This window comes from Saccharomyces mikatae (assembly GCF_947241705.1).
Source record: "Saccharomyces mikatae IFO 1815 strain IFO1815 genome assembly, chromosome: 11".
Lineage (NCBI taxonomy): Eukaryota > Fungi > Ascomycota > Saccharomycetes > Saccharomycetales > Saccharomycetaceae > Saccharomyces > Saccharomyces mikatae.
Window position 1 is genome coordinate 245,267 of NC_079266.1, and position 21,231 is coordinate 266,497.

Consider the following 21,231-nt stretch of genomic DNA (forward strand, 5'->3'; position numbering starts at 1 on the left):
CTGAATTCGATGAGGATAATCATCGAACTCACTTCTGCGGGTAAAAATCGGGTCCAACCGGAACAGGGTTCAGTGTCATTTTGAAAGGCTCGCAAGAAGGTTTAAAGATCATAACAAAGGTACAATATACTTATGTAGCAGGTCTGATTGTGGACTGTGACAATCTTTTTGGTTATTTATGTAATTATATTATTTTTTATTTAGAGAATACAAGCGGAACCATCTTTGAATCCAGCTTGCAACACGCATTTCAAAATAATGGAGGAAGCTCAAGAATGAAAAGCGAAGAAGTGATAATCCCAAAGATGGGTGGAGGACTGGAGGATCCAAGAAACGGAAAGGGATCTGCCTATTCGACGGTGACAGATTTAGCCAGGTTTCTTGGGAAATCGACATCGATCCCTTTGTTAACAGCCAACCAATATGACATCAGCTGTAATGGAATAATATTAATTAGACCTTGTAAGCAATCAACAGTTTGTGGAACTTCTAAAGTTTGCAGGTCTATCGATTTAGACTTTTGTGCCCACACTTCATCATTTTCGTTACAAATTATAATAGGATGACCCTTTCTGGCGGTAACTTGCTCAATAGAGGAAACCACTTTGGGGAACAAAGAGTCTCTGGTGCCAAAGGCAATGATTGGCAAGTTTTCATCAACCAGGGCTAAAACACCATGCTTCAATTCACCTGCCAAGACACCTTCAGAATGCATATAAGAAATTTCTTTAATCTTCAGGGCACCTTCCAGAGCAGCAGCAAATTGGTAACCTCTACCCAACAATAATAAAGATTTTTGGTCCTTTAACTCAACGGCACATAGCTTTTTTATTCTTGGTTCCAACTTTAGTACTTGTTTGATTTGGCCTGGAATCAACTTTAGACCCTGAATAATTTCAATTCTTCTGTCTATCTTCGATACGCGATCATCTGACAACGATAGAGCAAACATAACTAAGGCAATATATTGGGAAGTATAAGCTTTTGTAGATGCAACACCAATCTCTGGACCAGCATTAATATGAACACCACAATGGGTGACACGAGAAATGGAAGAACCGACACTGTTAACAATTCCTACAGTTAAGGCACCTCTTTCTAAACAGTAATTTAAAGCTAACATAGTATCTGCAGTTTCACCACTTTGGGAAACAAACACACACACGTCATCTCTGAAGACAGGACACTTTCTGTCCAGAAAGTCAGATGCTAACTCTACACTAACTGGGATATCTGATAGTTCTTCAAAGATAGCACGAGTGGCCAAACATGAATGATAAGAAGTACCACATGCAATCATGATTAGCCTACGTGCTCTTCTAACGACAGGCAACCATGCCTTCAACCCACCCAATATCACTTTGTTGTTTTCGTAATCGATTCTGCCTCTCATAGTGTTAAAGGTAGATTCAGGTTGTTCATAGATTTCCTTCTGCATAAAATGGTCATATGGACCCTTCATGATCTGTGCTAATTCCATTTCTAAAGTTTGAATAGACCTTGTCATGGATGCACCTACTTCTCTTCTGGATCTATGGATGTGTAGTTCACCATCGTAAATATGAGCCAAGTCATCATCTTCTAAGAACAAAACCTTCTTGGTATGTTTAACAACAGATGCCGCATCTGAAGAAACGAAAAACTCCACCGGCGTTGGAGAACCATCCTCTGATAAAAATGCTCTCGACTGGGAATGTCTTAAGTTAAACTCATTGGCAGCAATAGGTAGTAAATTGGCATTCTGGGAGCCTGCTTCAAATTCACGGGCTTTCTTTGGGCCTAAGCCAAATGATTTATTATTCGATTTCAAGGGAATATCTGGCTGGCCAGCGTTTTCTTCAGGAAATTCCACATCCACAAAATCAACCTTTAGTTTTTTTTCAGATTTGACACCGATCAGCAATGGAGATCCCTTTCTCGTGGCAATGACCTCATTTGGATAGTGGCAAGACTTACACAATAACCCGTATGATCCTTCCAGTTCTAGAAGAACTAACTTGGTCAACTCATGGAAATCTAAATCATGACCATTTTGTAAATTTGTATTGTATAAATGCAAATATAACTTCGCAATACACTCAGTATCAGTGTCACTTTCGAATTTATAACCTTTGTTAACTAAAAGTGTCTTCAGTTCCCTAAAATTTGTGATGATACCATTATGAACGACCACAAACTGGTCTTCTGGGTCGGACCTTTGAGGGTGACAGTTGACTTGTTCTGGTTGACCATGAGTAGCCCATCTAGTGTGGGCAATACCACAATGAGATACAAAAGTAACGTCTCTGTTTGGGTTTTGCTTAGTGATTTCTTCCTTCAAAGCACTCACTTTACCAATTTGCTTATAAATAAAAGTAGAATCAGCTTCGTCACCATCGATAGCAATACCGGTGGAATCATAGCCTCTATATTCTAATCTTTGTAGACCATCCACTAAGGTGTCGATGATTTCACCTCTGGATCTTTCTACCAAATAATTGCAGTAACCAAAGATACCACACATTTTTTTATAACCGTTGCTGTTGCTTTGCTCGAGAACTTATCACTTCTTCGGTCTTGATAACTATATAAGAAAAGAGGCACAGCTATGCTTGTTTATATTGGCTTTCTAGTCCACTTTCTTAACTATATAAGTATACTCTTGGGAAGGACACCGGTTCTGTAACTTTGAAGTGACAATAAGTGTAATGAATGACTGAGAAAATGTCTTCTTGAGAACGAAAAGAGTACGTGTTCCAAAAATAAAGTTGAAAGGTGCAAAGGGTCGAATTCAAAGACACTAAATAAATACTTTAAGAAGAGGAGAAGTCGCCTCAGAAACGGTAAAATGCTTCCTATTTCCCAAATAGGAAGTCTAATGTTTTCGATTTGTGAAAAAAAAGATAAAAATGGAAAAAAATGTAGCGAGCCGTGCATTACCCGGCCTAAATTTTGATTGATTGTCGGCGTCACAAAAGAAAGAATGCTTGACTAATCATCAAGAGGTATGTGGTTTGTTTCATCCTATATAGCTAATAGGACATGCACGTTGACGTTGTTTGAGTATTTGTAAGTAAGAATTAAGGGTTTTATGTATTTTTGGATTTTTTTTAGAAATATGTATTTATATCTCGTCTATTTTGTTTTTTTTGTTACATTTTTTCGTCTTCTTTGTTCAAAGTTGATGTATTTTTAGAAAAAGGTGGAAAAGAATGGCGCAGTATGATCACAATTCTCCGAATTCATCGTAGACAGATCTCCAGTGCTTGAAAAAGCCGTTGAAGAACTTGACACCCAATCCAACATCCTTGGACCCTGTAGCAGCTCTGATACTGTGCATAGACAATTGCGCGATACCCAGGTCTATGGTACGGGCGCCGGTTTGAGAGGCCAACGATGGGCCGATGGTGCCACCTGATCTTGAATTATTTTTGATTTGGAAGTATTGCACTTTGTCTCCGTTACGGCGTGCCAGTTCTTCAACCAGGGCAGTTCCTACGACATCTGTAGCCATGTGACCATTTGGATCCAGCGATAACGTGATTCCGACGTTAGGCACTGGAGAATGGTTCTTCAAGTAGACTTCTGGGAAGTTTGGGTTGTACAAGTGGTTGACGTCTGCTGATAGAATGATGGAATTGGCCCAAACGGTATGTAGGTCGACTGGCTTCTTGGTGAATGCGGAAGAGCTACGCTCTACTATCGACTCCAGTAGGCCACCTTTTGCACCTTGTCTTGTCAACGATCCGATTTCTTCATTGTCATACAAAGTTACAGTGCAGAACGATTCTGAATCCTCAGTGTTAACATCTTTGGCGTAGCAAATCAAGGCAATCATTGCCGCAAAACTACATAATCTGTCATCTAAACGTGGCGCAAAAAGGAAATGCTTGCCAATTCCACCAATGGTACCTTTTTGAACATCAAATAAATCTAAATCCATTTGAACCAATTCGGACACTTCCACGCCGGCTAATTTGGCGACATATCTTAAAAGATGGATGCAGTGTTTACCGAATAGGGGTGACTTTTTTTCATCATCGGTAGGGGGTTCACTGCCCTCCTCATCTGGGGCAGAGAAGCCGATAACTGGGATAGTTTGGTCCTCTTTATCAAATGGGCCTTCAGCAGGTTTACCGAAATGAGGGGCTAAAGAAGGAATTCGGCAGATGGGGAAGGGTGTAGAATCAATCAAGGCACTTTTAATTTCATTAGTATCTTTCTTTTTATAAAGAAGACGACCACCAATACCCAGGTCTCTGTCTAGCCATAGCTCATTCAAAGTGCCTCCATATGGAGCGACAGCAATTCTTCCGTAACCTTCAGATGTATCTTTGAAGGAAACGGGTTTCAATTTGACGGTCAAGGCGTCCACATGGGACCCAATGACACCGACACCCTTTTCAGCCTTCCAGTTCTTTCCCAAGATGAAGGCAGATAAGTTGGTCCCATTTCTGATAGTGTAAAATTTCCCACCATTTTCACCAATGGAGTCATTCCAATTGGATTTCTCACTCAAATACTTGAAATCATGCTCCTTTAACAACTCAGCGAAAAATGATACGACATGATAAGTAGTAGGATTCTTGTAAATGAACTCAATAAATTTCTGTGCAATGCCTTCGTAATTGTCCTCCAGTACACACCAGGAATTTCCGGTTTGCCTCTTCTCCCTCTTTTCCTTATTTTCATTTACGGTTTGATCATTTTTGGATGGCTCAACAGTTAGCATTTGAAGAGTTCTCTTCAATTGTTCCAGTATTTCACGTTGTTGCTCCATTTTATTTCCTGTCTCTGTTTTTGTAAGTTCAATTCAAGTCTTTTTAAATTGCACTGAAATTGCAGATTGGGTAATATATACGTACAAGAGGTGTGAAGTGTGTGTCTTACTCTCATAAAAGTGAACTATTTATAAATGAAATTTCGACTATCTTACGGAACGATTAAGGGGTGTGTCAACCATTTACCTAACCCTATTCTTTTGTACTATCGCCTGTTGCACTTGTCATTATTCTGGCCCATGATTACTTAAAATAAGTGCTGCCCTAGCCTTTTTCCCCGAAAACCCTGTCTCAAACTATCTTTCATTCATATACGGAAAAAGTTTGTCTCAGACCTACTACTCCCTTAAACGCACTCTCGAGAAAACGAATGTTTGTAACCCATACCCTACCTCAGAAAGCTGACTAATCCAACATTCATCGTGCAATGGCACGACCTCTATTAACTCACTTTGAAAAGAAAGGAGTGCTTCTTTATCTATCATCGACAAAGGGAAGAGATAAGAGATTTCAACGGCTTTACTTGTCATAAGATTAAGTGATCACGTTCTTTTGTAGGCATTGAGCCTAAAGACATGAATATCTTAGATCGTCAGAGGCTTACGCGCCTGTCATGGTTGAGCCAATGTTCGATACGAAAGTGTATGGACAACGGGTTCCAGCCGTAAATGAAACGGGTCAATTGCAGACACATATGTGTTTACAATAACAGGACTGTTAGAATGTTTTGCCTTCGCCCTTCCTTTTCGCGTTATGAAATATTTTGCTGTTTTCTTCTTTTCGCGTGTTCATTTTCGCGTTGAGCTGTTCGGGCTAAACAGTAAAAACTACTCTTCATCACATATCGTACGGTCTTGAACCAGTTGAGAGCAGCATTATAGCGGTCACTCATATTGGCGTTCTTAATATAAGCAAGTGTTCTTTTATCTAGAAACCTTTTTCTTCTTAATCACTTGCTCAGGCTTGTAAGCTCGCTGGATATTCGACGTTAAGAACTTAAATTAATCATTTAAAAGATCATTGAACAAAGATTGGAACTCGAGCAGATCATCGAACAGGCTGAATACCCAATTAAACTTGCTAGTAATCGCGAAAAGAGGTAAATATTTAAATCACAAGAAAGTCAAGAAAGTCAAATTAAGGACAACAACACCAATTTGCTGGACGAAAATACCAATAAAAAAAATAACAACCAACTACTATTCACTCCTTTACAATCTGTTATTATTATTTTCTATTTTCTGTCTTGAAAAATGACTGGTCTCGTTTCAAAATCTAATCATACATCTAAAAGCCGCCCGTCTTCATTAGCCAAAAAAGCTGCCAAGAGAGCTATGGCCAAAGTAAATTCAAACCCAAAAAGATCGTCGGCGCATTTGGAACGTGTGGTACAATCCGTGAACGATGCTACTAAAAGATTGTCACAACCCGAATCCACCATAAGTGCTGCTACAAAATCATCAAAGAGGAAATCCAGAGACACAGTAGGTCCTTGGAAGCTAGGAAAAACTTTAGGGAAGGGATCTTCTGGTAGAGTTCGTTTAGCTAAAAATATGGAAACAGGACAACTTGCTGCAATTAAGATTGTTCCCAAAAAGAAAGCGTTCGTTCATCGTTCTACCAACGGAACTATGCCTAATTCCTACTCTTCCTCCATGGTCACCTCCAATGTATCTTCTCCCTCCATAGTATCCAAGGAATATAGCAATCATTCTCAAACTAATCCATATGGTATAGAAAGAGAGATTGTTATCATGAAACTAATATCGCACACAAACGTAATGGCATTATTCGAAGTTTGGGAAAACAAATCAGAACTGTATTTAGTGTTAGAATATGTTGACGGTGGGGAATTATTTGATTACTTGGTCTCGAAGGGAAAGCTACCTGAAAGAGAGGCAATCCATTACTTTAAGCAAATTGTGGAAGGAGTTTCTTATTGTCATTCTTTTAATATATGCCATCGCGATCTGAAGCCTGAAAACTTACTATTAGATAAGAAAAATAGAAGAATCAAAATTGCGGATTTTGGTATGGCGGCTTTAGAGCTTCCTAACAAACTTTTAAAGACTTCTTGTGGCTCTCCACATTATGCCTCTCCGGAAATTGTTATGGGTAGACCATATCATGGCGGTCCAAGCGACGTCTGGTCTTGTGGTATCGTCCTATTTGCATTACTGACTGGTCATTTACCATTTAATGATGACAACATCAAGAAGTTGTTACTAAAAGTGCAATCGGGTAAATACCAAATGCCCATGAATTTATCTGCTGAGGCCCGTGATTTAATATCAAAAATACTGGTAATTGACCCAGCAAAAAGAATAACCACTCAGGAGATATTGAAGCATCCTCTGATCAAGAAATATGATGATCTTCCCGTCAATAAAATTCTCAGAAAAATGAAAAGAGATAACATGGCGAGAGGGAAATCCAATTCAGATTTACATTTGTTGAATAATGTTTCACCTTCTATTGTAACTCTGTATTCAAGAAGTGATATCGATGAATCTATCTTAAGGAGTTTGCAAATTCTGTGGCATGGAGTTTCTCGTGAATTAATCACAGCCAAATTGCTTCAAAAACCAATGTCGGAGGAAAAACTCTTTTATTCACTGTTGTTACAATACAAACAACGTCATTCAATATCATTGTCCTCAGCGAGCGAACATAAGAAGTCTGCAAAGGAAAGTAGTATAAACGAATCAAAAATTGAACATACTGCTGAAATCTCCAATTCTACAAATGAAGGGAACAATAACGATGTGAAAACTCCGCATTCTTTAGAAGTTCACTCAGAAAACACTTCACGATTCAATAATAATGACACTAGCATAAGTGTTAATCCAGAAATAAACGCCCCTGTGCTGACACAAAAGTCTCAATTCAGCCTCAATACACTCAGCCATCAAGACAATGATAAGCTCGAAGCAGAAATTGTAACATTACCATCTGCTATTCCTATATTCAATGCATCTTCGTCAAGGGTTTTCCGTAACTCATATTCTTCTATATCATCACGTTCGAAAAGGTCGTTACGTTTATCAAAATCCAGATTATCACTGTCTGCTTCAACTTCAAAAGATACTGTGCATGATGGCGAGATACCACCACCCCAACTGCCAAAGTCGCCTTCGAGATATTCGTTGTCAAGGAAGGCAATTCACACTTCTCCATCTAATAAAACAATCAATAAATCTCTTTCAAGGAATAATATAGCCCCAACTGCCACTGTCAGAAGAACACTACAAAACTCAGCCTCAAAGAGATCGTTATACTCTTTACAGTCAATTTCGAAACGTTCACTGAACTTGAATGATTTATTAGTGTTCGACGATCCTCTTCCGAGTAAGATATCAACATTTGAGAATGCTAGTAAATCAAAGCCACACTCTTTGGAATCGGATTCTGACTTTGAGATCTTATGCGATCAGATCTTATTTGGAAATGCTCTAGATAAGATTTTGGAAGAGGAAGAGGACAACGAAAGGGAGAATGACACACAAAGACAGAGAAGACATGTTACGAATAACTCGTCAGATACTATCACGGTATCGGATGCATCTCTGAATAAGGAAAATGCAGGCTCCAAAAATCCAACCAAGATAGGAAAGAACCCATCCAATATGTTTCGTGAACCATTGGAGGAGATATCAAGGCTATCTTCATTTCCTATTTTTCAAAAAGAGAATTCTATAAATTCAACCTTTTTGGAAAATCAGAAGCCCAAAAGAACGGCACTGTCAGATATCACAAACTCATTTAATGAAACCAATGAACAGTTTTTTAAAAACAAAGACTTGGGAATGGAAAAAAGAACCCATAAGGAACAGCTTCAAAGGAAAAATGGGCGTTTGTCATCATTCAAACCTATCCAGTCCCAAGAACTCCGTATAAATTCTTTGCCTAATAAACAAAGTAAACCATCCCCATCTCTAGACCCTCGTCGCAATGTCTCCCAGCCATTGAATTCAAAAGTGGAATCGCTATTGCAGGGAACGAAGTTTATGAAAGAGCCACCTTCTCAGTGTAACCATGAGAGTGGTTCCTTATTTATGGATAAATGTGCCGCAGGTGAAACTCCAGGTGAAATTTCGGATGATTTGATTGAAAGTTCATATGTACCTTTAACAATGGTAGCTTCACCTTCGAGAGATCCCAGTATTTTAGCAGAGTCTAGTACAATTCAAAAACCAATGTTGTCTTTACCTTCCAGCTTTTTGAATACATCTATGACGTTTAAAAATCTGAGCCAGATGCTTGTCGATGACGCTGATGATGCTATTGATGCTGATGATGCTGATGATGCTGATAATAAGCACTTGAATGTACCACAGAATCAATCTAGGAGCGTAGCCATGTCGCATCCTTTGCGAAAACAGTCTGCGAGAATATCTTTAACGCCACGGTCTAACTTGAACGCTAATTTATCTGTGAAACGTTATCAAGGCTCACCTGGTTCTTATTTAAGCAACGATTTCGATGGAATCTCGGATATGACATTTGCGATGGAGATACCAACGAACACTTTTACGGCTCAGGCAATTCAATTAATGAATAATGACCCACGCAATAATATGACTAGCGTATCACCCAAAGTATCTTCGTTCACAAAAGCTGGAGGATTTAAATCGGCTGATTACGTTTCGGATGGTAAAAAAGCAGATAACAACGAAATTAATAACATCATTGATAACACTGTGCGAAATACGAAAGATGAAAAAGCTATTAATATTTTTGAAGATGCTCCCTCTGATGAGGGGTCGTTAAACACATCTTCAGAGAGCGATTCACAAGGAAGTGTGCATAGGAAAGCAGTGTCTATCGACACATTAGCAACCACAAATGTTCTTACTCCCGCAACAAATGTTAGAGTAAGTCTTTACTGGAATAATAATAGTTCAGGCATTCCTAGAGAAACTACTGAAGAAATACTTTCAAAGCTTAGATTATCACCGGAAAAGCCTCCAACTCCTTACGTGCAAAAAAGATTCTCTTCCACACGTGGCAGTCATGATAGTAATACGTTAGGTATTTCCCAAAGTGTACAGTCAATGTTCAAAGATCTGGAGGAAGATCAAGATGAGCACACTTCCCAAGCTGATATGCTTGAATCAAGTTTAACCTGCCCAAATCAAAGGCCATCCGAGGAGAGCACTAATCCACAACAAAGAGTTACAATGTTATTTGATGAGGACGAAGAAGAATCCAAAAAAGTTGGAGGAGAAAAAATAAAAGAGGAGCAAATCAAGCTAGATGATAGAATAGTTGAGGAACCTCCCCAAGTTGCGTTGCCAATTGTTGAGAAAGAGGAAAATGCAGATATGGCCGAAAATAATCACCTTGAAGTACCAAATATCACATCGGCTAAAGCTACCAAAGAAACCGCTACAAAATTAGGTTTATCTGCTAATACAAAAAAGCCAGTAAACACTGTAAAAAGTGTTAAGAAAACAAAAACTGAAGATGTTCCTGTCAATGACAAAAGGAACTGGCTCGTGAAGTTGTTTCAAAACTTTTCATCTCATAATAATGGTACAAAGATATCTAAGAATCATGTAACGAGTATATCATTTGATGATGCGCATATGCTAACTTTAAATGAATTCAACAAGAATAGTATTGACTATCAATTAAAAAACTTGGACCACAAGTTTGGCCGGAAAACGGTGGAATATGACTGCAAATTTGTGGAAGGTAACTTCAAGTTCAAAATTAAGATTAGCAGTTTACCTAATGCGTCGACGGTAATCACCGTGAAAAGGCGAAGCAAAAACTCAAATACTACTTCCGATAAAGCTTTTGAAAAGTTTAATAATGATGTCGAGAGAGTAATTCGAAATGCTGGACGTTCATAACTTCTATATAAGTCAGATAATTATACAACAATGTCAAAAATTTATGTACGAGAACTGGAATGGTGCTCCCAAAATAATATAATTGAAACAGGATTAGTACATTCAAGAGATAAAAACGAAAAGAAAAAGGGTCTTGCTTACGGCCTTTGATTAGAGAATAAATACAACCCTAAATGCATAGGGAGGGCTGCTTTTTTTGAAAATCAAGATGATTCGTCGTCGGAGAAATCCTCTTCAGAATACTCTCCCTCAGAACTGTCGTTAGAATCTTCCTTTTGTACGAATTCTTCATCGTCATCAAAATTCTCCATTACATCGTCAACAAGCAAGGCGTATTTGTCAGCGTCATCATAGTACTCTGATAAGATAAAAGTTGAATAAGTCATAGAATTTTGCTTATTCTTGATGGCTTCTTTTAAATTTTTATCCACTTCAATCGTATCATACTGAAAGTTCCAGAATTGCTTGAAATCTTTGTTCCAACAAGCCACCAAAATAGTACTGATCAATAAGGAAGGAACGATGTACAACAAAGCTGGTTGAGCAGTATTAAAAATAGATAATGATATCATTGCAGATATCAAAGAAACAGTATAACTTATCACTGCTGTGATAAAGTATTTGCCAACATATGACCAATTCAAAAGGTGGAATTCAGTGTCGTCATGATCAAGATGCCATTTCCAAATGTCATACTTGTAGCACGTTGCTATAAACATACCAGGCAAGGCAATATCACCTAATCCCAGCATTGAAAAGTTGAAGCTATTTTGTACGGTGTTAAACTTGACCGGTATACTTAGTTTTATGGGGATATCAAGGTTAGTAGCTACTGTTACCATCACATCGGTACCAAAGACAAAGTAAATGTCATAAAAAAATAAGGCGATTAATATTAGGGCACCAGCCTTCAAATTCTTCAATTTCAGTTGAGAAATGGACCAAATTGCCATATTCATACTGACTAAATTAGATATTAACCAATTATTAGGCGATAAATAAAAATATGCAGTGGAAATGAGGGAGAGAATAAACGAAACAATTAAAGCATTATTAAAGTACATGTTACTAATCTGCCTCTTCGATTTGATATCCTTAGGTTCAACCAATTCTCTTCTGTAAAAATGTTTCATCCAGTGATCACTTTCAATTTCATTCAATGTCTTCTTGTGGACGACTGAGTTGGTCAATCCGTCTCTGTAATTCAAATTGGTAACAAACCCCCCTATTTTGTTCAAGTCCTCGTTATCATCAGCTATTGTCACACGATACCTAGGCAAAACAACCAAGGGATTCCACGAGGTAAAATGTGATAGGTTTCTGAAGACTGAGTTGAGAAAATATGAGTAGACAAATGTACCAGCAGGTATATTCAACAGTGTTATGTTGAAATTCAAAATCTTAACCACATACTTTAACCAGTTTAAATGCAGTTTCTTGATCACAAAATAAAGAGCTAGTAAAGTACAACCGCTAGATAAGGGCAATATAATAGCGTGCTTTTCATCCATCATATCAAGAAACCTCTTGCTTTTTTTTTTTTTCTTCTTATCTTCGTCATCTTCGTGGTAAATAACATGGCAATCGTGATCTATATCAAAATCTGTTGGATCAAACAATGGGTGTTCCTTAGTAGGAGGTAGAGCTGTAAATGGAATAGAAGAAATAGACGTAAATGAACCAATAACGACCAAAGCAGTCGCGATGAGGACCAATGTAACGTAATTGAACAATAAAGAATGGCTTTCAACCAAGTGTGTGATCTTGTGAGCCACACGGTATGATATCTTATCAAAGGTAGTGGCTAAGTTATTATTGTGGTTTTCAACAATAGCGTCGATTTGTTCGAAAACTTGTTCCAGTTCCTTGTTGGATGCACCATGGTTCATGTCTGATGGACTGATTCTAAAAATCCGGGACGACCACTCCGAAAGACTATCTATAAGAGCGCTTAAAGATTTGTTCATTGTGCACTGATTGGTTCTTCGGTACAGATCTGTAGAACTGTTCACAAAGGGAGCTCTTGACTAACCTGTCTCAAATACTCCCAATCGGGGAGGTGCACTTTTTTTTCGGCGTCTCAAAATCCTCTCTTTTTCATGGCGCAAAAAGCACTTAATATAATGTGAATACCATATAAATCTAAGTGTATAGAGTATAGAACGGAAGGACTGTCAAGAAGCTTTTGTTGCCCTGATTATATTACATAGCCGATAATTAATTAACGTTTCCGTTGCTTCTTCCATTTAAATGAAGACTTGCCTGTAGGGTCTACAATTTTCTTCTTAGAGCCTTTTTTCAACAATTCCCTTTGAGAGTCCATTCTCTGTTGGACCTCCTTTAATTGGGTTTCCCTTTGTACATGTTGCTTTACTTGCTTGAATTTCCTCAATTTCTTTTTATCTAAAGATTCCTTGGGCATTATCGATGAAGCGGTCTTATTATTAAAGATATCTTGAGTTAATTGGTCCTTAGTTAATCTATTTTCAGACCTATTCACCATTTCAGAAGTGGTATTAAAGAACTTTTCTGGAGCAAAATCAACCATCCTTTCTCGGGAATCAACAAATATTGTATGCTTCCCACTGCTTTTGAACATCAACTCCTTCGACCTTTTCTCCAGTTTTTTTAGCTCTATTTGCCTCAACGTCCTGACATAGTTACTATCTTGCGTCTTGAGTAGTTTAACTTGATCCATGGAAAGGGACTCATCTTCTTCGTCACCATGACGTGAGCTGATCAGAAGCCCCTTAGCATCAGTCTTCCTGGAGTGCATGGCATGGTAGTATTCGTCTGGGTTTCTTTCCTTTGCTTTTTCTCTGAGAACTTTCAAGGTGGACTGTTTTCTGTGGAAATCTTGGGCACGTTTCACATAATCTTTATGCTTTTCTAAGAACCCAAATCTGGTACGGCTCGTTAGTTGAGACCGCTCTCTATGTTGTTTTTTTTGGACATCATGCACAAGTTTAGCCATTTTTCTCGTTTGCTATCAATTGTCACGAACTATTTAGAATCCGCACTTGTATCACTCGCCAGTTTTCAAGTTTTCTTAATGTAATTGCTTAGCGTAATGTCTTCATTATTCCTATTTTTCAGAGTCGCGATGAGCTCATCTTAGTACAATGAAAAAAAATTTCTTTCTTACGTGTGTAATGACAAGCCTTTAAGCTCAGGGGACCTGGTAGTAGATTCATTTATAACGACGATTACGCCCATGTATAGCTACCAACAGCAGGGCTCAAGGGCGCAGCATAATTGATTTTATGTGGCAGAAGAAGAGAAGGAATGGGCGATCATAATTTGCCAGATTTTCAGACATGTTTGAAATTTTCTGTTACTGCTAAGAAGAGCTTTTTATGTATGTATAGAGATGACTTCCCGCAGGGACAATTAGCTTCTTCAATGCCAAGCACATGCGATATACAACTGAAAAGGGCGATTAATGACGTTTATCCAGATGGGGTAATAAAGGTCGTGGTCATGAACTCGACAACTGCAAGCTTAGAGTCGTTGGCAACTACACGCGCTCAGGAATTTGAAATTATCATCATTCCAGATATAAATACGCTTTCACAGCAAGACCAAGCGAAACTAGTGAATATTATGAGAGGCCCCAGGATTATAACCGAGAAGGCACAGTCAGGACGTATTTTTATAGGAGTTGTTCATTGGAATAATCCGGTGCCACCATCAAGCGCTGCGAAGGATGGGTACAATGCAAGTAAGGCAGCTCCAAAAACACGCATCTTTTTACCCACATGCATACACGTAGATGCTTGGCTCAAACACAAATTTTGGTTTGCATGCGCACCGCCATATTTGGATTTTGAGAGTTCATCAGAGTCCAGTATTAACACAAGGGCCAACAATAGCCCTGGAGAGATGGGAGAGAAGCAACAAGAGGCTGAAGGCAATAGGTCGGTCGTATTGAATGAAGAGGCTAATTTGAACGATGTATTTGTCGCATCCAGTGTAAAACGGTACATTCTGGATATTATGGTACATTTGCGAACCCATAGGTTGACGTATAATGCCAAAGCCGGTGGGGTCTACACAAATTCACTAGACGACATGGTATTATTGTCCAGATTAATTGGTTTACATAGTGGCAAGATGTTTGTGTCGCCTTCACATGTGAAGAAGGCGTCCAAGTGGTACTTTCCTATGCACTTGGAACTGGTGCAGCGCTCTTCTATGGACAGTTCGTTGTTGTATGGCAGCGATCCTAACTTGGTAGATGAAATGCTGGAGAAACTTGCGAAGATCAAGCATGAGGAAGTTGATGAGTTTAAAAATCCACTTTTCTTGGAATCTCTTGTAGTGAAAAACGTATTAAGTAAAGTGGTGCCACCTGTATAAATTTGTCGATTACTTTTGGCATGTATATACACATATTTAGAAATTTTTACTTTGGAGAAATTGCTTGCCATTTATCGTTTAGGTTCCTTCTTCTCGATTTCACTTCAGGGACCTCTACTTGAAAAAAACTCGACTCAACTACAACAACTACAACTGCAAAAACATGTAACCTTGTTCTAAGAAGCAAGAGAGAAAAAGAGTAACATCTAAAGTCTTTACAAAACCATTGTCGTTTTCACTGCTTAGTTTTTCAACTAAGCTAATTGATCACAATGATCACTAACAGAGAGCCTACTAAAATATAGCTATTTTGCTCAAATACCTCTTCGTTAATGTATGCAATTACATGATACAACAGACTGTCACCAGAAAGTCGTGTAGTATCTTTATCCTTCTGGCGGAATCCCACATAACGAAATGATACCTTCCTACATATTTTGCACGCATATCCTTGCGATGCTGCCACTTAAGAAATGAAACATGCTTCATCCCCTAGACCTGAAAAAGTGCTACAATGACGGTGCTGCTGATCCTTTCTTCTTTGACAGCCCCTTGTGGCAATCTTCAACTAATAGCTTATCCCTTCAATGTAGCAACATGCTGCTACGTAGGCGGGACGCCAAATACGCAATGAAGCATGTTCCTTCCACAACCTCGTATGCAAATATTACGCTCTGCGCGACCGTTATGTCATGCAGTAACAATCTATGTCCAGGACACTGAAACAATGCAGCGATCGCCGCAATAACAAATTGAAGAGAAGCGAAACTGAGGTCTAACTGACCTCAGTTTCAGCCGAGGTAAACAACACGAAACTGCCCTTAGCTCCGAAGGGCAACTCGACAGGCACTCCGCAGGGCCCAGCCAAGGTCCAAAGGTACGGAATATGCGCGTTTTGGGCGAGCAACACCCAGTACCATGGCCGGAACGGGCCGCATAATGAGTTTCCGACATTCAAGAATGGGAAACGTAAATAGGAACATGCCACTGCCCGAAGTATAGCGGAAATTTCGCGCTTATCATTAGAGAATCTGGAACCGTCCTTTTTCCTCTTTCTTGCATTTCCCCTTTCGTATTATTACCATTCTTTAACTGCATTTGGGGAATCGTAGTAGACCAAGTAAGGTGAAAGAGAAATATGACTTCAAAAAAAACAACAAAAAAAATTGAAAAATAAGAAACAATAATCATATATAAATCAGACTTCTTGTGTCGTTATTTTCAATCATTTGTTTCTTGTTTCTCTTTTCTTTTTTTATGTCTTTCTTACTACTGTCTATCAAGAATAAGTAACTTCATCACATTCGCTACACATCAATAAAAAAAAAATGCAATTCTCTACTGTCGTTTCCGTCGCTTTCGTCGCTTTGGCCAACTTTGTTGCTGCTGAAACCGCTGCCGCCATTTCTCAAATCACTGACGGTCAAATTCAAGCTACCACCACTGCTACTGAAGCCACCACCTCCGCTACCCCAACTTCCACCGTCGAAACCGTTTCTGCTTCCAGCACTGAAACCGTTTCTCAACAAACTGAAAACGGTGCTGCTAAGGCCGCTGTCGGTATGGGTGCCGGTGCTCTAGCTGCTGCCGCTATGTTGTTATAAGGAATCATATGATTTTTTTATGATATGGCTTTTTTTCAACTATTCAAAATTTTCGGTTATAATTGGTGAGTGTTTAATTCCTTTTTACTCTTCGTTAGAATAATATTTACACATTTTTAAATAATTGTTTTTTGATATTTAAATAGGCAGATACCTTAAAATAAACACTTTCTACTTCAGTGGTGTTCATACTACTTCTCTTTGAGTGAGGGCATCGCAAGTTTATGCTTCAAGTGAATATCATGAGCGTAGGGATTTTTGTTGCTCTTAATTGATCCAAGTCTCGGCCATGTATGACACTTTCCTACACCCCTGAAATGAACAATTTGTACGCTTTGTTTCAAAAACCGGTGCATGTCAAGAATGTTGACTTAGCTGCCATCAAAGAACCAAGAGATAAAGGGTTAAGAAAATCCACTGATTTTTCCTCCCCTTTACTCCTACCTACAAATGGATGTACGATTTGTGGGAACGTCGCAGCGCGCTAGACTCACTTGCTGGGGCACCAAGCGTCGAATTTCCTGGCCTGACACATTTCTACACCATGCTCGTACATCAAGGCATATTCACTCGAATAGACGGCACTGTAGCTGTAACTTCTTGTTCATGTGAGTAGCTGTAATATGAGAACCGGTCTTTCCTTCACGTATTGTCAGTCTTTCAAGAATCAAATCTTTTTACAACCTTCTGTGACTAGCAATGTTTCCCTTTCTAATGCCTCATCAACAGAGCATAACTCAAGTACTCAGGAAACTGCAAACACGACGCTACGAAACTTACGTTCGAAGAGGCAAGATCACAATACCATTCTTACAGAACCTTGGGACCCTGCAAGGCATGCAAATATAGACCAGACAGTTTCAAATCAAGAATGTATGTGCATCGAACCATCACTCAGAATAAGGATGAAAAAAAATCGGACTTCTAAACAGTTACGTATCGAAGATACAATATTAAAAAATGATATTTTTCTCAATCGCGAGAAAGAAGTACTCAAGCTTCTTTCTATCCCGCAAGAACCTCAAGAAGAATAAACCCCTGGCGCGAAAATAAAGAGAGATAGGACCGAGGAAATTGTTTTCCTTCGCGTTTACAGCTAATGATACGCCATACGTCATAGCTATATATAGCATCAGCACAACTTCCCGTACAAAAAGGGCCCTTCGGCCCGATGAGAGCGCGGGTCCGCACCTCTCCGAGTACACAAGGTTGCCCCATAACGAAAACCTGTCTCAGCAAAAGCGAAGTTGGAAGGTGCCACAAAACAAAACAGACAAACAACAACAAACCTGTGATTCTCGACCAATGTAGTTTTCCTGCACCCTTTACACCTTGCTAATTTGTGGTGCAAAAAAAAAGAATATTCAAAAATTCAGTTATTTAAGGGACGAATTTGATGTGTCTTTCACTCGTTACAACTTTTTGTTTTTTTAATTTGTTCTTGATTGCTGTGAAAATTTGAACAAGGAACTAATAAAATCCATTACATCTCAAAACACAATAATAATGAAGTTTTCCACTGCTTTGTCTGTCGCTTTATTCGCCTTGGCTAAGGTGATCGTTGCTGACTCTGAAGAATTCGGCCTGGTGAGTATCCGTTCGGGTTCAGATCTACAATACTTGGGAGTATACAGTGACAACGGCACTTTGAAGCTCGGCAGTAGTAGTAACTCTTTAGATGCTACCATCACCGATGATGGTAAGTTGAAATTTAACGACGACAAGTATGCTGTTGTCAATGAAGACGGCTCTTTCAAAGAAGGCTCTGAGAGCGATGCTGCTATTGGTTTCTCTATCAAAGACGGCCATCTAAACTACAAGAGCTCTTCTGGTTTCTACGCTATCAAGAAGGATTCGTCTTATATTTTCTCTTCAAAGCAATCCGACGATGCTACTGGTATTGCTATTAGACCTACCAGCAATACTGGATCTGTTGCCCCAGATTTTACTCCAAATGACTCTGCTTCCTCTTCCTCTTCCTCTTCCTCTGCTTCCGCACCATCTTCTACAAAGTCTATTTCGAGCGCAGAATCTACCAAGGCTTCTAGCACCGCGCCAGCTTCCTCTACAAGCTCCGCTGTTGCTTCTGTTATCTCTCAAATTACTGATGGTCAGGTCCAAGCTCCGAACACCGTTTATGAACAAACAGAAAACGGCGGTGCCAAGGCCACTGTTGGAATGGGTGCTGGTGCTCTAGCAGCAGCAGCCGCTTTCTTGTTGTAAACACAGACCAAAACCTGCATTCCTCTGTTTGGCTGTTTTATAATATTTATTTTTCCAAGTATAGCTTTCTACATAATGTTCATTTACTTAGCGTAATATAACAGAGAAGACCCCATAATGTTTTCGTTTCTTTTCATCGTATTGTTTGTCCATCATGTTTTGCCCGATTTGCATGAAAAAAAAATAAAAGTGCAAAATAGAACAAACTAGAAGAGAAAAACAAAACGGCATATAAAGATAGGGCTAGTAAATTTGTTGCAGTGACTCCTAATCCTTGTGGAGTGGTGAACTATTGTATGCATAGAAGAAGAAAAAATAATATCAAGGCAGTCTCAATACAACAAGTTAACAAATTTTAAGGCCAATAAGGGAACACAAGAATGTCTGAAAGAAAAGCTATAAACAAATACTACCCTCCGGATTACAATCCGTTGGAGGCCGAAAAGTTGTCTAGAAAAATGGCCAAGAACTTGAAGACCATGAATAAGAGCCATGCATCGATTAGATTAATGACGCCTTTCAGTATGAGATGTCTAGAATGTAACGAATATATTCCGAAAAGCAGAAAATTCAATGGTAAAAAGGAATTACTAAAGGAGAAGTACCTGGATTCAATCAAGATATATAGACTTACCATTTCATGCCCGCGTTGCGCCAATTCCATCGCGTTCAGGACAGACCCTGGTAATTCAGATTATGTCATGGAAATAGGAGGCGTGAGAAACTATATTCCGCAGAAACCAAACGATTCTTCTAACTCCAAAGCGGCTGTCGAAACTGTCGACGAGACTCTACAGCGGTTAGTGAGGGAAAAAGAAATGGAGCAGAATGAGAAAATGGGCATAAAAGATAAGGCAGATGACAAGATGGATCTGCTAGAAAAACGGTTGGCTAAAATTCAACAAGAACAAGAGGATGACGAAGAACTTGAAAACTTGAGGAAAAGAAATCTTGAAATGAGTCAAAGAGCAGAAATAATAAGCCGCAGCAAACACTCACAAAAAGAAGGAGTGGCAATGGCAGATGATCTGGACAGTCTCGTGGAACAAGCGTTCGATAAGCACAGGCAGAGCCCTAGCAAACCTGACAACAACAAGAACGATAAAAAGAGGACACCATTGTTCAATCCTATATCCACCAAGGGAAAGATTCTAAAAAAAAACTCCTCGCGCACTAACCCATTAGGAATAGTTGTAAAACGAGGCAGGTCTTTAAAGTGAACTAGAAACCTTATACCTGCGCAAAAAATAATACATCACTAATTACGATGAGTAATAGCCCCTTCGGACTTTTAAGTTATCTTCCCGTTTTTGTACTGATTTTTCCTATAAATGAATACATGTCGAGAATAGCCATTGTTTACCAGTATAAGCCGAGGCCAAATGAGCAGAGAACAAATAGAAAAGAAATGGCCCCTTATCCATACAAGTTGAAAACGACAGCACCAGATATCCAATACGAGACCTTCGATGGCGCCAAATTTGGATACATGTCCTGGCCCGCCCAAAATGGCACCGATGCAGTCAAAGGACGAGTGTTACTGATTCATGGTTTCGGCGAGTACACAAAAATCCAGTTTCGCCTGATGGACAACTTATCCCTCAATGGTTACGAGTCATTTACATTTGACCAAAGAGGCGCCGGTGTTACCTCTCCGGGAAAATTGAAAGGTGTAACAGATGAGCACCATGTGTTCAATGATCTTGAACATTTTGTGGAAAAGAACTTAAGCGAGTGTAATGCTAAAGGTATTCCCTTGTTTATGTGGGGACATTCTATGGGGGGTGGCATCTGTTTAAACTATGCGTGCCAAGGTAAACATAAGAACGAAATTAGCGGATATATCGGATCGGGTCCTTTAATAATCTTACATCCGCATACTATGTATAATAAGCCGACCCAGATAATTGCTCCGCTATTGGCAAAGTTTTTACCAAGGGTAAGAATCGACACGGGGTTAGACCTGAAAGGAATCACATCCGATAAGGCGTACCGTGATTTCTTGGGAAGCGATCCGATGTCAGTTCCATTGTACGGATCTTTCAGGCAAATACATGATTTTATGCAACGTGGTGCCAAGCTGTACAAAAACGAGAACAATTACATTCAGAAAAACTTTGCTAAAAATAAACCCGTCATTATTATGCATGGGCAAGACGACACAATCAACGACCCCAAGGGGTCCGAAAAATTCATCCAGGATTGTCCCTCTGATGACAAAAAATTGAAGCTGTATCCGGGTGCAAGGCATTCCATCTTCTCACTAGAGACAGACGAAGTCTTCAACACTGTGTTTTCTGATATGAAACAGTGGCTGGATCAACATACTGCAGTCAAAGATAGCCCATGATTTATGGCAAAAAAAAATAACTCAAGTACACAATATTATTCAGATACACACATATACATTTATATCTCATGGAGGAT

General features: G+C 39.2%; 10 protein-coding genes across 10 annotated transcripts; 6 read left to right on the top strand and 4 right to left on the bottom strand.

Annotated features, from left to right (window-relative positions):
• Positions 1 to 349: 349 nt before the first annotated feature.
• GFA1 (glutamine--fructose-6-phosphate transaminase (isomerizing) GFA1) lies at positions 350 to 2,503 on the bottom strand (the record flags this gene model as incomplete). Its single annotated transcript, XM_056223800.1, has 1 exon — positions 350 to 2,503. The coding sequence occupies one exon, from the start codon at positions 2,501 to 2,503 to the stop codon at positions 350 to 352; it is 2,154 nt and encodes a 717-aa protein (XP_056077782.1).
• Positions 2,504 to 3,205: 702 nt separating this feature from the next.
• On the bottom strand, positions 3,206 to 4,759 carry APE1 (metalloaminopeptidase APE1; the record flags this gene model as incomplete). The annotated part of the gene is made up of 1 exon (XM_056223801.1): positions 3,206 to 4,759. The coding sequence occupies one exon, from the start codon at positions 4,757 to 4,759 to the stop codon at positions 3,206 to 3,208; it is 1,554 nt and encodes a 517-aa protein (XP_056077783.1).
• Positions 4,760 to 6,013: 1,254 nt separating this feature from the next.
• HSL1 (protein kinase HSL1) lies at positions 6,014 to 10,618 on the top strand (the record flags this gene model as incomplete). Its single annotated transcript, XM_056223802.1, has 1 exon — positions 6,014 to 10,618. One exon carries the CDS (start codon positions 6,014 to 6,016, stop codon positions 10,616 to 10,618), a length of 4,605 nt encoding a protein of 1,534 aa, XP_056077784.1.
• A 203-nt stretch (positions 10,619 to 10,821) lies between these two features.
• Positions 10,822 to 12,585, bottom strand: YPF1 (aspartic endopeptidase; the record flags this gene model as incomplete). The annotated part of the gene is made up of 1 exon (XM_056223803.1): positions 10,822 to 12,585. One exon carries the CDS (start codon positions 12,583 to 12,585, stop codon positions 10,822 to 10,824), a length of 1,764 nt encoding a protein of 587 aa, XP_056077785.1.
• Positions 12,586 to 12,839: 254 nt separating this feature from the next.
• Positions 12,840 to 13,592, bottom strand: UTP11 (rRNA-processing protein UTP11; the record flags this gene model as incomplete). Its single annotated transcript, XM_056223804.1, has 1 exon — positions 12,840 to 13,592. One exon carries the CDS (start codon positions 13,590 to 13,592, stop codon positions 12,840 to 12,842), a length of 753 nt encoding a protein of 250 aa, XP_056077786.1.
• Positions 13,593 to 13,903: 311 nt separating this feature from the next.
• Positions 13,904 to 14,977, top strand: MTC2 (Mtc2p; the record flags this gene model as incomplete). Its single annotated transcript, XM_056223805.1, has 1 exon — positions 13,904 to 14,977. One exon carries the CDS (start codon positions 13,904 to 13,906, stop codon positions 14,975 to 14,977), a length of 1,074 nt encoding a protein of 357 aa, XP_056077787.1.
• A 1,328-nt stretch (positions 14,978 to 16,305) lies between these two features.
• Positions 16,306 to 16,581, top strand: CWP2 (Cwp2p; the record flags this gene model as incomplete). The annotated part of the gene is made up of 1 exon (XM_056223806.1): positions 16,306 to 16,581. The coding sequence occupies one exon, from the start codon at positions 16,306 to 16,308 to the stop codon at positions 16,579 to 16,581; it is 276 nt and encodes a 91-aa protein (XP_056077788.1).
• A 1,506-nt stretch (positions 16,582 to 18,087) lies between these two features.
• CWP1 (Cwp1p) lies at positions 18,088 to 18,804 on the top strand (the record flags this gene model as incomplete). Its single annotated transcript, XM_056223807.1, has 1 exon — positions 18,088 to 18,804. The coding sequence occupies one exon, from the start codon at positions 18,088 to 18,090 to the stop codon at positions 18,802 to 18,804; it is 717 nt and encodes a 238-aa protein (XP_056077789.1).
• Positions 18,805 to 19,184: 380 nt separating this feature from the next.
• Positions 19,185 to 20,024, top strand: YJU2 (mRNA splicing protein YJU2; the record flags this gene model as incomplete). Its single annotated transcript, XM_056223810.1, has 1 exon — positions 19,185 to 20,024. The coding sequence occupies one exon, from the start codon at positions 19,185 to 19,187 to the stop codon at positions 20,022 to 20,024; it is 840 nt and encodes a 279-aa protein (XP_056077790.1).
• Positions 20,025 to 20,212: 188 nt separating this feature from the next.
• YJU3 (acylglycerol lipase) lies at positions 20,213 to 21,154 on the top strand (the record flags this gene model as incomplete). The annotated part of the gene is made up of 1 exon (XM_056223811.1): positions 20,213 to 21,154. One exon carries the CDS (start codon positions 20,213 to 20,215, stop codon positions 21,152 to 21,154), a length of 942 nt encoding a protein of 313 aa, XP_056077791.1.
• Between the last annotated feature and the right edge of the window lie 77 nt (positions 21,155 to 21,231).